At 36.7% G+C, this 16404-nt stretch overlaps 1 protein-coding gene and 1 long non-coding RNA gene across 3 annotated transcripts in view; one reads left to right on the top strand and one right to left on the bottom strand.

Moving 5' to 3' along the window:
* The first annotated feature begins 3102 nt into the window (after positions 1-3102).
* LOC144053341 (uncharacterized) lies at positions 3103-14668 on the top strand. 2 transcript variants are annotated; one of them, XR_013294390.1, is made up of 6 exons: positions 3103-3276; positions 3987-4100; positions 4481-4743; positions 4861-5013; positions 6321-6401; positions 14211-14668. It is a non-coding gene; the product is annotated as an uncharacterized LOC144053341 (long non-coding RNA). The 2 variants fall into 2 exon arrangements; XR_013294389.1 differs by lacking the exon at positions 14211-14668 and adding an exon at positions 13163-13424.
* The window catches only part of pparab (peroxisome proliferator-activated receptor alpha b), a 40432-nt gene continuing 32616 nt past the window's right edge, over positions 8589-16404 (bottom strand). The window contains exons 6-7 of the mRNA XM_077567713.1: positions 15567-16020; positions 8589-14436 (exon numbers count right to left, since the gene is read on the bottom strand). Coding sequence (XP_077423839.1) covers positions 14192-14436; positions 15567-16020 — 699 coding nt within the window. The 3' untranslated portion in view covers positions 8589-14191. The remainder of the gene's footprint in view (positions 14437-15566; positions 16021-16404) is intronic.

Consider the following 16404-nt stretch of genomic DNA (forward strand, 5'->3'; position numbering starts at 1 on the left):
ATGGGGGAGTTTCACTCTTCTGCTTAATGCACAAAACAAATGTTCATTAGAAATATATTTCTAACTAATAGTTGATTTGTGTCAAAATTAACCGATACAATAAAATACATTCAGATTAACATGAACTAAATGAAGCATGACATTTGTTTTCTTTGAAGTTTTCATAAAACCTCGATCGAAATTATCAAAGCTTAACTGTTGAAAAAGAGAGTCCTTGGCTGAGATGATAATCTTCAGATGGCAGGATGTTGCATCAAATTTCTAGTAAATCCCGTGTAATTGAGTTGACATGCTTTTAACGTCTAAATTATACAGCAGGCGTACGAGGTCCCATTTCGCAGTGGAGCTGAGGCAAACCCACATCAATTAATCAGAAACATTTAAATCTTTATGTGACATGCAGATGCACAAGAAAAATGTCCATCATTGGAAAAGTGATAAGAATTGGGGAGCAGTTATGAATGATGTATTTTGTGAGTTACATTGTGTCTACTCTTAACCAGATAAACCTAAATACCAAATTACACATTGTAATTCATACTAACTGCTAGATCACATGATTGTATTTACAAAGGCGATGGGAAGAACACACTGTAGTTTTTGTCCATTTTGCCGACGCCAATACAAGCAAACACCGCAAATATTAGTGTTTATTCACTTATTTTATTTGTGGTTTGTTCTAACATGCATCATGTGAATTAAATACAGAAGGAAAGTGTGTGTGCCAACCTACTTGCTGTAAATTATAACACAAAAGCACTTATGCAAGTATTTTTTTTGAGAGAGAGAGAGAGAGAGAGAGAGAGAGAGAGAGAGAGAGAGAGAGAGAGAGAGAGAGAGAGAGAGAGAGAGAGAGAGAGAGAGAGAGAGAGAGAGAGAGAGAGAGAGAGAGAGAGAGAGAGAGAGAGAGAGAGAGAGAGAGAGAGCACTCAGTTTAGTTTATTCGGTAATCTTACCGATTCAACATGTCATCATCATTGCTCGCTCTCTCTCTCTCTCTCTCTCTCTCTTTTTTTTTTTTTTAGTAAACTAGTGACACATATTTTCTTATCACTAGTTTACTAGTAGAAGGTGTTTTGTCTCACTTGTCGGCCTCAACACTGAACTTGTACAGACTTTGACTGTGCAAGTTTCACATTATTGCTCACAAGCTGGCATGTGCACACAACTACTTAACCAGTGAAAATAATTACATTTCACTAGTTGATATGTTTGCCAGTTACAACACTTCGCAAGTTCACTAGTTGTGCGCACATGCCAGCTAGTAAGCATTTTTGTTAAACTAGTATGATGTAAAAGACGCCTATTATACTAGAAACATCAACTAGTGCAACAAAATTCACTACATGTTAGATATTTGTTGTACTAGTTGGGCACAGTTGCTTACCAGTGCTACATAAGGGTCCACTAGTTAAAAGACACGCCACACATGTAGGAAAAATGGCTAACGTGTTCTGTCAAATCTTGTACAAGTTCATTTCTTGGTCTGACTTGTGAAAGAAAATGCCTTCCACTAGTTAACTAGTTAAATAAACATCAGTGTCACTTGTTAACTAGTGACTCAGATTGGATGTAACTAGCTTGCAAGAGAGAAACCAAGCGATTCACTAGTTAACAAGTGAAGTCAAAACGAGCCCAACTAGTGCCACAAGTGGATATATTTGCGTTTACTAGTTCACTAGATCACATTTTGTACCTCACTAGTCAGCTAGTAAGGTTGGGAAGATCCCAACTAGTGTAACTAGTGGACATTCTATGCCTTCCTAGTTAACTAGTAATCCATTTTAAACCTTACAAGTGAACCACTAAGGTAAGAAAAAACGCAACTGGTGATACCAGTGGACATTTGGCCCTTACATGTCAACATGCAAAATGCAACAATAGACAGTACAGACGCTCCCCAACTTACGAACGAGTTACGTTCCAAGCGATCGTTGCTTCAGTGCTATATTTTGTATTATAATTTATGTTTAAAGAGAATACGTACAGTACTGTACTACGTATGTTAGAGAGAGAGAGAGAGAGACACACACAGTATGTACATGTACGTAATAAGATAAATAAAATGAAGTTTAACTTACTTTTGGAAGATGTACTCGATGCTTAAGGATTTGATGGAGGAGGAGGAGGAGGAGGAAGAGGAGGATTTTATATCATGAGAGGTTCTCCGTCGTCGCTGGAATGGGCTTCAAAAGTTACTTCCTCCTCCGTAACTTCAATGTAGGAAGAAGTTGAGGGTCGCGGAGAAGAAGATGAGGGTTGATGAGTATCTTCCTTGTAGGATTTACTAGAAACTGGCCGAAAGAAGCAATCTAACTACGATTGCACAGTTTTCTTCTTTTTTCATCATAAATGATGCGGTAGCACTGTATGGCATCATTCAATTGATTTGCAACCTTTGTGCAACGTTCAATATTTGGGTCTTGCTGCTCGAAGAGTGCGATGGCTTTATCTATGAACGACAGGCGTTTCTTCTTCTTCCCCCTCCTCGACACGTTGCTGAGCCTCCAATGCTGGGTGAGCTCTCACAGCGCCAAGCGTCGGTAATAGCGGCGGAAAGAAGCACTACAGTACTCGGAAAAAGGTGCGCAATAAAAAATCTAACTTACAGCATGTCTTTCCGAACATTTTTTGACATGCGCGCATGCGCGTAGACATGTTCGTATGTACCGTCGTTCGTAACACGAATGTTCGTAAGTAGGGGAGCGTCTGTAGACGTCTTGAATGTGACTCAAACGCCCACACGTTCACTAGTGGACTGCATGCAAATGAAGCAAGCGGGACAAGAATTTGATTGGTCGATATTCAAATTAGATGTCTTGAAGCCTTAACCCTTAAGTGCCTGGACCACAATAAATCTTAAGAAAATCAACTGTATTTACAAAAAACAAACGAAACAACAACAACACATGCTTAATTCATCTCGCCCCCACCAGTAAACTAAATAAGCATTATGGCTGTTTTCAGTTTGTTTTATTTTTAAATAACTGGATAAGTTATTTTGAACTGTATAGATACAGTGCAGTATACAAGCATGGACAAAGAGTGACCAGTGGGTGGCAGTATGCGTATACAACAAAGTTTTTGGGCGGGCCTCCTGCTGATTGCTGACATGAGCGGATCTTCACCTGAATCTGCAACAGAAAGTGGATTTGATGAAGTTATTAGTCGCGTCTGGAATGCACTAGATGTTGCAAGACGAGAATGAGAACAACTAATTGCAAGCCACAAATAACACATTTCGGAGACGCAGAAGAGCACGCACGACGACGACAGGTTGGCTAACTTTGGCTAATTCAGTTAGTGCTACTTACAGCTAGCTGGCTAGGTACTGTAAGACTGTCGATCAATACTATTAGGGGTGGGTGATATTACCTAAAAATAATGGCACGATATTTCAAAGAAATTTGCGGTGACGGTGTTGTAGAGGCAAAAAAAAAAACTTCACCAATGGTAGCAGCCGATTTGTGGCGTCATGCCTTTTTTTTTCCCTTTTTTCTTTTTTTTTTTAGATAAATAATAATTAAATGAGTACTGTGAAGTACAACATATGTTCAGTATTAAAGACCATCAAAATTATTAAAGAATTACAAATAAATACATCAGCAAATTTACTGGGCACACATGCACGATTTAGATGAAAAACATTTTTTTTTTGCAGTGTCTTAAATTTTTGGGGCAAAATGCCAACATTTAGGGGCAGTCTTGAGCCATGGAACTGATTCTTTAGTGGACCAGTACTTGATTAATTTGCAACATATGTGCGTGTGAAAAAAAAAAGTGTTCTTTTGAAGGTTCTTGAGCACATTTAAGAATGTTCATCGCCTACCCCAGATGGTCGTCACGGAACTTAAATGTATTTATTTTTTACCCCATGTCCCATAATCTACTGTATTTGTATAGTTTTATGATGAGATTGCGATACCCCATTTTGCCGAATGTGCTACTGACAATTGCATCTCATTAACACATTCTTGTTAATACAGAAATACAAGGAACAAATGGAATCTGGAGAGTAAGGCTCTTTTTATTGCCAAATGGTGGTCATCTTGCGGTTCCATCGGCTTCACAATGCTGTCAACTAACCAGAATTGGTTTGGGTAATGTACACACTATTGATTTGCACAGTGAGATTGCATTTGTGTTTTATTTTTTGTGTATGCAGAAAATCTATGTGTATTATTGCTTCGTTGGTTGTGTAGTATTGTAGCGCTAAATATAAAAAATACTCAGTGCTTTTTTCAAAAAATATTAACTACATTCTGGTAGCTTTATGCCAGTGACGTTTTTATCATGAGGTATCCTCTTGCACAAACACAGGCATAACAAACTTTTGTATACACGCAGTATAACAAATCAACCTATATATAAAAAATAGCACAATTAAATAGCTAGCCAGATTTAAAAAATGCATAAACTTGTTGAACCAGTACTGATATAATATTGTTAGATTTTTTTCTTTTTTATTATTGTTTTCCAGGGACCCCAAGTCATGAGCTACTAGGGGCAACTTCCTCTCGATGTTTTGTGCAGTTATCATGGACTCTTCCAGAGTTTAATAACTACATTTGCTAAAGCTTCCCCTCTGTTAGCCTAAACGTAGTTGGCTTTCACCTGGCAAAAGCTGACAAATCGAGGCTTCTGAGTAAAATTCAGGCCAATACTTTGAAGGACCTCAGAAAAGCAGTTGGCAGAAGCAGATTATATATTCTTCCCCAGACAAATATTTTACTGCCAATAGAGGTTAGTGTTTTGTCTTTGTATTGATCAAACATTCCTTTTTTTATATTAGCGTAGTGACTTACTAATAAGACAGTTTGTGTTGACTTACTAATAAGACTGTTTGTGTTGTCAACTTAGATCACTGAATCTGAAAGGACACCAGAGACAATTGCTTCTTCCACTGCTACCACAACAGCCTGCAGACCGGAACCGGAAGTCTCACACAAAAATCTATCTCAATCCCTTTCATCATCAGCTCTCGGATCTCTAGCCTCGGCTGCAGGCCCTCAGGTCATGTTCTCTACCTCCTGGAGTACCAATACACTTGCCATTTGTCACGTCTAACAGCAATTCTACATTGTATTTTTTTTTTTAATCTAAAGAAACTGAATTTCCATATTTATTGTATTTGAATTTACAGGTTTTTCCTATAAAAAAGAAAGATTTAATTTTCAAAAATAGACTGTTCTTACCTGAATGTAAAAATAACATAAAATCTCTGTAACTCTGACACAATATTTCACAACTTAATATTTCTGTTGTTTTACAGAAAAATGTATTAGTAATGCATATATTTATTGTTAAAATAGGTTCACAAATAAATCGTAATTCCTCAAATATTCGTCTGTTATTTAAGGGAATGACCTCTCAAATTTATGCAACTTTAAAACCCTTTAAAAATCAGAGACATTTACAATTTCTGAGGAATGAATACTAAAAATATATAATTGTACGATGAATTCTTAATTAGTTGACTAGATGGTAGCATTCATTGACATTGTATTAACATTTATTTTGAAAGGACATCTAAAGAGGCATAGGGAAAGGGGAAAATATGAGAGGATAAATAATATGCAAAGCAAATAATTGCAATTGATTTAGGGATGCCACAGGGCATCAGCACTACCAACTAAGTATACATTTCATGTGATCTAAAATCGCTAAAAACAGCACCGACGTGGTTCAGTGGTAAAGTTGTTGGCTAGTATCCATTAAATTGTGGGTTTGATCCCCTTTGTGACCATAATGAAGTATCCTTGAGCAATACACTGAACTCCTGATCCGGCATCATCAAAAGGTGAATGAGTAGTCAAAATGTAAAGCTGTTTGAGGGCATCATAAGGTGGAAAAGTGCTATATACGGTAAATGAATTACAGTACCATAATGTAAATTGTTGCAATTTTAAACCCAATATCTAGTTTTTCAACAGTTTTTTTTTTACATGTTTTGGAAGCTGAATCACATTATTTTTTGTCATAGCCTATGCTGTTAGGGTGACCAAAAAAATGGGAACTTTTTTTTTAACTATCCAATAAAACCAAGTGTGATGGAAGAAACATATTTTGTTCATAGTAATTGAAACCTTAAAACATGCCATTTACAATCAAACAATGATGGAATCCCAGCTGAGCTGTTGCAGCGGTCAGTGAGGAATCTCGACAGCAGATTTCAATGGATTTGTACAGGAGGATGTTATCTCCAGGATGTAATAAAAAGAAAGAAATTCCAAGTATTGTTTCTTAAATGGCATGTTTTATGAGAAAGAATACATTTCTGTAATTTGATTAATTTATTATTATTTGTATTTTTTTTACAGTGTAGTGCAAGTTCCCAGTCTTTGCCTACATCCATGGACAATGAAGGAAGTGCACCAAGGACAGACTTCAACGCAGTACCCGTAAGTATTTGTAAACAATACTGTATTTTGTGTGTACTTGATAATTCAGACTGAAGGAAATGAACCAGATAATAAAGAAATCCGCCAATATTAATATCTCAATATATATATATATATATAATATATTAATATGATTAACATAACACTTCAATCTGATCACTCCTGATAAGGTAGGTGTGCTGGCTGTTTAAAGTTATGTATATAGATCAGAATCAGAAAAAAACAATTATTTATTGATTTATTTTTTCGAAGGGCATTTTTTTTTTCGAGGCGCAAATTAAATAAAAAACGTTTTGACTTGGACGGGAATGGCAGGGGATAATTTTACCACTGAACAACCAATGTTTGTTTGTAAAGCTTATGTAAATAGGCTTTACCTTTTTTTACTTTCTTCAATTGATTTGACCTCAGTCAGGTTGCATGTGTAGAAACAGTATATGTAATATGATGCACGCCAGCATCGTCGGTCCCGTGCGAGTGAGTTTTCTCTAAATGTGGAGAAGTTGTGAGCAAAAAAAGAAACCGGCTCAATCCAAAAACTGGAAAAAATAATGTACCTCAATAAAAATCTGAGTGTCCCCCATGACCCCCTGTCAGTTACACAAGCACATCCAACCTATGCCATATTTTACCAGCACTTTCTCCTCAATAACAAAATACACACATTCATCAGTCTTTATCTGTCAATAGAACATGCTATTCGGTCTTAGTGTGAGTCCATCAAAGAATTTTCAAAGCAAAGATGCTTTAAATCCACTGCAGCCTTGCAGTTTACCAGTAGAGGTCACTGTAACTGAAGCTTCGAGTAATGAACCTATTTTCAAAACAATTGGCTCAAGTGGTTCAGTGCTTAACAAAAGCTTCATTTGCCCATCACTATCGTATAGTACGAATTCAGAATGAATTATTACGAATTATAATGAACCGCGTGTGGCTATGTAAAAGCAGCCTGGAATGGAGTATTGGTCACGTGAAATCTATTCTACGGCAACACCAGTTGAACAAATCTCGTGTCACGGGGTGGGGCATAATTTATATAAACGTTTGAGCCTATGTTCATTTGGAGAATACATTTAAAAAAATCTTCTGCATTTGGACGAGTAAGAAACATGTTTAGTTACATCCATAAAAATATTGAGGGGTTTACCAGAAATATAAAGTTATTTCAGTATTAATTGTTACTAAACACGAAACAGACTGAAAGCCAGATCATTTGTGAATTTACGTCTACACGCACCAATGATGTGTGATGGTGACGACCCTGAATTTTGAACTAGTGAACACTCCAAAGCATTGGAATTGTTAGATTCTCTTTTTAGTCCAGATTTGATCCAACATGTCAACTGTACCACTCATTCATATGGCAATACATTGGACCTTGTTTTTACAAAAGGTGTCAATGCTGGCCTCTCATATCCTGCAAGTCGCTGTCTCTGACCACTTTTGTGTGTTTTTTTAATCTTATCTTTCGATGCGCAGAGGGCCAAACCACCACTGTTTTCGTGATATAAACAACAACAAACAGTTCCTTTTAGCTCACCCTCCCTGTTGTACTCCACTATGGGTATTATGTCTTCTGACCAGACCCAGTCTGGAGACATAATAGGAGAAATAATACAATACATTTCCCGGTTGGCCGACCGGGGGCGCTGTTTAATTTCAGACCGCGGGTTCATTTCAAAATCAGCAAGTAAAGTGCTTTTATTATTATTTGCATTGAATAACTAGATACTTGTCCATGAAGTTCATTGTTCGGTTTCTTCTTTTACCACTACTACTTCGACTACATTTCTATATACAGGTAAAGAAAATTCTGATGCCTTATGTATATAATCCTAAGTATATTTGAAGTTGTAGATACATATAGCAAAACTCCCAGGCAAATATTCTTTGACCTCTGTGAAAAACAATAAAAAATATTATAGTTGCTTTGAATCTGCTTGTGTGTTTCTATATTACCGTGTGTTATGCTGCCCCCTGGTGGCATGCATATTAGAACAAGCAGTACAATGACCATTGTATTATCAGGATGCACAAACTATTCTATTGCTTTGTTTTTATGAAGTAAAAATACTGCAGTGTTATTTTTCTTGGCACTGAAAGCGCAAGGTGGACTTTCATTATTTACACTAATAGGTGATGATGGCGATGTAATGTGTTGTCAGATGAAATCAAAGTGCGCAAAAGTTCATTTTAAATATTTATTTTTAAAATCCATTCATTGTCTGTTTATCGTATCAATTAAATGTCAACCTATACATTCCTCATATACATTTTACAGTATCTTGTACCGTGCCACAATACACAATGACATCACGTCCTCGTTGAGTCTCTGCCTTCACCATAAAAGCAGACTAACACAAGCAATCCTATCAGCTTATTCCTATCACACCTGCAACCCAAAGTAGCATTTAGCCAGAATTGGGGGAAAGAAAAACAAAAAAACAAAAGGTCGTGTGAATCAGTATTATTGGTGCTATAAGGCAGAGAAGTATCGATGACATCAAAGAGTTAGAAAATGAAAAACAGTACGTCTAATGTATCCTGAGTTCAACAAAGGAACAGTGTTTCCTTGACACATTTGAAGAAGAAAAAAAAAAACCCTTTCAACAACATCAACGCAAAAAAACTTCCTTACATTAAGAATGGGCCCAGTTTGTGCACATTGCATTATTTCCAACCTATTTTAAAGCTGCGAGTTCACTTATACTGTGCATGATCTAAAGTTATAACATCATTCACGTACAATCCCAAATGTGTGCACACCATTGTAATCTCTATTGTTATACATATTTTTTGCACACAAGTTAAGGCACAGTCTTTGAAAATAAGTGACCCCATCTCCTCAAATAGCGTCTATGGATTGGATGTAGCCTGCAGAGCACACGTGGCATCTGTAAAGCTGACGCTGCAGATAATCAACAAATCTTTCAGTAATCAGATCATTTCTCAAAATGCACCGCAAATTTAATTTTTTTTTAAAATAAAATCACAATTCATATATTTTTTTATAGAACTAATTTCACTGCCATAAATTCATTAAAAATATATATATAAAAAATGAAGGGCGACAGGCAATACATTTTTTAAATTCTAATTAATCGTATGACTTCACAAGTTAACTCACGATTAATTGCAAATTTTATATCTGTTCTAAATGTCGAATGAAAAATAAAACTAGGTTTTCATACTCTAATAGAAATTAGATAAAATGAAAGCATTTTTCGACGTTTATAGCCGTCAATGGGAGCGAATGAATTAAAAAAAAAAGAAGAAGAAAAGATTATAAAAAATTTGGGGCGTCAGGTGATTAAAATTGTAATCATAATTAATCGCATAATTTTAATTACCTGACATCCCTAATTTGGAAAATATTTTCTTTAAACTTTTATTTTATTTTTTTTAAATAATTGTAATTATTTTTTTCCAATTTTTAATAATCTTTTTTTTTTACCGCACAAATATTATTAAAAATTAGGGGCGCCAGGCGATTACCATTTTTAATCGTAATTAATCGCATGACTTTACTAGTTAACTCACGATTAAACACAAATTTTACGTCTGTCCTAAATGTACAATAAAACAAATTCTAGCTTTTTATACTCTAGTTAACAAAAGAGGGGGGGAAATGTTAAACTAATAGAAATAGTTCAAATGTATTTTTGACGTTTTTAGCCGTCAATGGCAGTGAATGAGTTAATAAAAAACTGTACGTATTATAAAAATGTACAATATCTCCAATAGATGTACACAAACATCACTATATGAGGAAATGGGGCAGCAAAAAGGTCAGTAACCTACTCATGGCGTGTGGTGAGACACGAGATAGCAGCGGGACAAAGCATCACTTTAGTAGGAAATTATACAAAAATAAATGCACTATTTGATTCGCAAAGAGACAAAAGGAAAGAACACAAACATAATTTGCTATAATTGTGTATAAAAAAGACTTTTTTTTGTAGGAAATCCTACTAAGTTGTGATGAAACCACACATACTGCATTTTCACGACTGCACTCAAGTTGTGATCATCACTTATAGCGATGTCATACATGCTTATATCAGCATCTATTATTCTGATTATCCTTATGTGACACCTGAGAACATGAAATGAAAGTATGGATGCTCCAATAATCACTGAATGACAGATGGGCGGGGGAGGAAAATCATTAGCCCTTGTATGAAATATACAAGGTAAAAAAAAAATGGTTCGAGCTTGGGTGGCACTCAATCTTAACTCATTCACTGCCATTGACGGCTATAGACGTCAAAAATTCATTTGAACTATTTCTATTAGTTTAAAAATTTCCCCACAGAGTATGAAAACCTAGAATGTTTTTTATTGTATTAGAACAGATATAACATTTGTGATTAATTGTGAGTTAACTAGTGAAGTCATGCGATTAATTATGATTAAAAATGGTAATCACCTGACGTTCCTAATTTTTAAGAATGTTTTCGCAATTAATCGCAGGACTTCACTAGGTAACTCACGATTAATCACACTTTTTTTATCTGTTCTAAATGTACCAAAAAAAAAAACATCTAGGTTTTCATACTCTTGTTAAAAAAAGTGGGGGGAAAAAGTTGAACTAATAGAAATAGTTAAAATGAATTTAGGACGTCTATAGCCGTCAATGGCAGTGAATGAGTTTAAAAAAAAAAATCATCAAAAAACACATCGGAATGTCCCTAATAAGAATCTATTTAAATGAGCTGTATCCTGGCTGCGCTTCAATCTGAGTTGAAACAATCAGAATGGGTCGTCATACATGCTGCACACACACACACACACACTCACGCGCACTGTGGTATAAAAATACGATCCAATTCAACTCAACACAATTAGCTGGCAGCTAAAGCACAACGCATACAGTACATTATTATAATTGCTGTATATTTTGTTTTAAAATGAAAATATTTACCACACACAAGAGTGGATTACCATTTGTACCTTTTTATACACTTGAAGCGTCAACATCGCACTCGGCGAATTGATTCCCAACATAAAGTCGTATTAGTTCAACAGATTTGTCTCAACTGGATAAAAAAAAATGATGTGTACTTTTTAAAAAGTCTTGACGGTGACACTCAAAACAACTGGACGAATACAGTATGAGGGCCACCTTGAAAAGAAACATTATTACAAGAACTAAAATCATAGAATTACAAGAATGAACTGAATTTCAGGAGCAAAGTCACAATTTTAAGATGAAATGCTGCACTTTTAATGCAGGGAAAAAAACAAACATTTTAGGAGAATAATTTTGTACATTAAAGGAGAATGATTGTTATAATTGAGAAAAAAATGATGAAAAGTACTAGTTTTATGACTAAGTCAATTATATGAATAATAATTTCACTTGTTTTCAATGTGGCCCTTATACTCCAAACTGCACGAATACAAAAACGTAATCCACTTGACATGAAGTGTAGGATGACATCAAATTAGCTTTGAATTGCTTTTGAAAATCTTCCACCAAATTAAGCTGATATACATCTGTCACCTTGTTTTATAAAAAAAAAAAAAATGTAGAAAAAGAGCCCTGAATGTTAACCCAATCCATATTGTTAGCAGGACCAGAAGCAAGATTATTTAGCTGACTTTGAAAAATAAATCAAGTGAGAACGATTGCAATTGTGCTTGTTTTTGAACGGTTAGCTGCGATATGGCAAAGCACTTCACCAGTATGGAGTACGTATGCACGTGCTTTACGGAGAATCCAGTAGAAAAAGAGCGTGTCCCTTTAAAAGTCACAGGCCCGCTTGTGTGCACTGAGGCGGTCGGACACTACAGTGTCATGTGAAAGAAAAGAAAAAGACAAATTCCAGATGGACATAATGTGAGGTTAGTCGTACTTTGAGTGGCTATAAAAAGTATCTCCACACCCCGTTCAGATGCCAAGTTTTTGTTAAAAAAACGAAACCATTTTTTTTTACTCATTCACTCCCACCCATTTTCACTGAAGCAACCCCCTTCGCTCCCGGCTGTTTTACTGGATTTTGACAAATTTTTCGAGGCTCACAGATTATTGTGCTCTATTGCTATGAAAACATGGAATCTACCAAAAGAAAGATTAGAGTTTCTTCTTTCATCAGGGAAAAAAAGTATATTTGCATTAGAATATAGCTTAAATTTCATCATTATTCACACATTTGTTTAAAACAGTGGGGAAAAGAGCTTTTTGCAACATGGCCCTGGGTGATCTTTTATACTCTGCTGCCACCCGCTGGCCGTTTTTGTAATAACTACCATTGTTTCAAGCGTTCTCTTCAGTTCAGAGGCTGCATCAGAGCTTTCTGTATGCTCTAGCATAAAAACAAAACAAAACATATAAATACGTTTTTGGAACCATGGGTATATTTAAAACGGAACGTATTTATAGGTTTTTGGGAGCAAATGAGTTAAGGTGTGCAGACTTGTGCAAACATGTTATTACTATTTCTCTCTCATGAAGACACATTTTTAGTTGTACATTAAACATTTTTTTTAAATCAGAAAAAACTGCCATTTTAACAGGGGTGTGCAGACTTTTGATATCCACTACACACACACACACACAGAAAAGGAAATATTTCATGAGTACATGAAAACAAGACGTCACGTGCAAGTCTGCCTTTTACTGCTCACGTGGCCGCCGTCACGGACGCCACGTAAACTGCAAAAGATTATTTATGGCTTTAGATCACTCGTATGTGTTTATATTTGTATTAAAATCTACATTCTGCTGGAGTGACAGTTCACTCTTCCTCATTTTTCAGGTGTTTCAGAGTTTTTCAAACCGCCACAGTGGAGTGCAGCACGCCTCGACCCCCGCCACCCCCCCCCCCCCCCGATTGATCATCAACGGCTCACCCAGGCCTCAAAAGCCACGTTCCCACCAAAGAGTGCAGTTTAGTTCCGTACGTTATCACGATAAGCGTAGAAGGAAAAAGTCACAATCAAGGTATTCCAATAAAAGTTGTTTTTTTTTTTTGCAGCGTGGAGCCGTTCTTTTGAGTGCTAAAAGTGCCGCGAGTAGCACACTAGTTAGCATTAGCGAGTCAGACTGGAGTAAATCATTACGATTCCTTGAACATCTTTAAATGGAAGCAAAAATCATTGTCAATCAAATCATTTTGAATCAAAAATCGTTCTTAATCGAATCGCACACCCAAAAATCTGAATTGAATGGTGAGACATTCAAAGATTCCCACCCCTATTATTTATGAAAAATCTGCCGTCATTTATACCGCAAAAAGTCTTCTTTATGGTGTTGGTCAGTCATTAAATTCAACTTTGTAATACCTATTAAACTGTAGCAGCACCGTAGCATTTCCCCTACATTTTGCGTGTGGTAACAGTTAGCATCTGCTGATTTAGCCACCATGTACAAAGTGCAACATTGGCTACGCATTGGTTCCTCTTTTGGCAGCTTAGAGCACAGCACGCTCAATCCTTTTTTTCTGGTCCGTAACAGCTGTCAATCATTGTTCAAGTGTGGCGTTTGCCGTTTACTCAAAGTGGCAGACGCGTTTTCAATGCCGCCAAAATGGTCGGTTGCGGCCATTTTGGGACGCGTGACGTCAACGTCAAGATCGCTATACCGGGCCTAGCGGAATGAACCAACTTCTCCATCAGGGTACCGAACTAACAGTGCGCCGCTTGGTGGAAACGAGGCTTGATATTAGCTAGCAGAAGTTTAAGCTAGCGCTCGCTGGATGACGAAAGGGACCGTCAGGGGTCCAACCTGGAGCTTATGTTAGCAAACAACAACAAAAAGTACAATTGGATGGGGTGGGGGACGCTGGTCAATACATGTCTCTGTAGATCTCCTGCAAGAGCGGATGCAGCGACGTGTCCTCCGTCTTCTTGATCTCCTGCACCAGCTGAGCGTGCTCGGTGACCAGTTGCCGCAAGTCGGCCAGCTTCTGCAGCAGCTTGGGGAAGAGGAAGGCGTCGTCCGGGTGGTTGGCCAGCAGGTGGTGCTGCAGCACTTGCACGATGCTCTCCTGCATGCGCTCGATGTGGCTCACGTTCACCAGGCCCGGACGGTCTACGTGGGAAAGGAGAGACATGAGCAAGCGTTAGTGCGCTACGGAATAGAATACAATTAATATGAGGAATTGATGAATAGAATCACAAAGTTTTCATTTTTTTTCATCATCTCATGTTCAAGTCAAAATTGTACTAAAATAAAGTGTTGATTTGATGAGAAAAATACATTGCTTTAGGTGCAAAAGTTTGTCATTTTAGGAGAATAGAGTTGCAATTTGAATCGGCTTAAAGTAAAAAAATTGAGTAAAAAACTTTCACAAGAGAGAGAATGAAAACTCATAATATTGAGATAAATTAAACTGACCTCACTGAAGGCACTTTGATGTCAATTTTAAAATATCAGCCTCCTAAGTTGAAAAAAACGTTCTAAAAATTCTAAAAAGTACATTTGTACTTTGCTGAGACACATGTAAACATTTAGAGAAAAATACTTTTAAATGAACAGTTGCAATTTTCGGAGAATTAATTTATATAAACTGTGATTTTTTTTTTACTAAAACATTTAAAAAAAAAAAAAGTATTGCATTAAGTCTCAATATTATGAGAAATTAATTTTCAGAAAAAATATGCAATTTTTTATATTTTATTGTAATACTAAAAGTTGTGATTTTATAGGGAAAAAGGTCACCATTTTTATTAATAATATTGTGATTTTTCAGAGGAAAAAGTTGCAATTTTACAAGAAAAAGTGTAATCTAACAAGAGTTAAGTTTTCATTTTATCTTAAAAAAAGATTAATATTATAAGAGTTGATTGTAACACATTTTTGGTAAACAATTTAGCAATTTTAGAAGACATTTTCCTGAGAACTGTCAAATTTTTGGTAAGAAAAGAGTAAAAGAAACAACATATTTTAGAAGAAAACATAATTTTAAGGGGAAAAAATGTTTTTTTGAAATTTTAAACAGTATAAAAAAAGAAGCAAATTTTTTGAGAACGGTTAAAAATTTGGTAAGAAAAATTGTAAAAGAAACAACATGTTTTAGAAGAAAAAAATGCAACGCTATGAGAACAAAGTCTTAGTTTTAGGGTTGAAAAAAAGGATTAGAACTAGGGAGAGAAAAAAAAGTTTGAGGAGAAAGCGGTTGAAATTTGCAAAGCAATCACCAGTTTTTCCTACGGCCTCACCTCCGCAGCAGATGATGGCGGCCACGAAGAGCGCCAGGTCGCTGTCATCCAGCTCCAGGGCGTTAAACTTGGTGGCAAACTGAAACTTGGGCTCCATCATGTCGCTGAAGGGCCGCCGCAGGCTCTTGAGGAACTCGCGCGTGACGAAGCCCGAGCCGTACGCCACCAGAACCCCGTCCTTGTTCATGCACGAGGCCAGCATGGCGAAGAGGGCCTCGTAAACGCCGTATTTCAACAGGGTCACCTGGTCGTTGAGGTCCAGGTCCGAGAAGCCGGGGACCGACTTGGCGAATTCCGTCAGCTCGGTGACCGTTTCCACCGAGGTGCACTGGCAGCAGTGGAAGAGGCGCACTTCGGCCTCGCGGTCCTTCAGGACCCCCGCCGAGCCCACCATCTTGGCCACCAGGGTCTGCTCCGCCAGCTGCAGCGTGTCCATGTCGTGGATGACCAAAGGCTGCCCGAAGGACCACACGCGTTGGGAAAAGTGAAGATGGGCGTTTTGCTCATGTTATTTTATGACACTTACCATCAAATCCCATGTATGTGCTCATGCTCACTGATACAGTCATTTCATAATAATTCACAAAATTTTGTTAAAATTAAAAAAGATGAACTGTACTGTAAAAAAAGGAGTGTGATATTGATTTGTGTTGAGGTCATTTTTCTGCCACTAGATGGCATAATTGCATTTGTAATACCAGATATTAAAACTCATTCACTGCTATTGACGGCTATAGATTATTCATTTGAACTATTTCTATTAGTTTAACATTTTTTTACTTTTTGTTAACAAGAGTATGAAAACCTAGACATTTTTTTATTGTATATTTAGAATAGA

The sequence above is a fragment of the Vanacampus margaritifer genome, chromosome 6, assembly GCF_051991255.1.
Source record: "Vanacampus margaritifer isolate UIUO_Vmar chromosome 6, RoL_Vmar_1.0, whole genome shotgun sequence".
NCBI classification, from domain to species: domain Eukaryota; kingdom Metazoa; phylum Chordata; class Actinopteri; order Syngnathiformes; family Syngnathidae; genus Vanacampus; species Vanacampus margaritifer.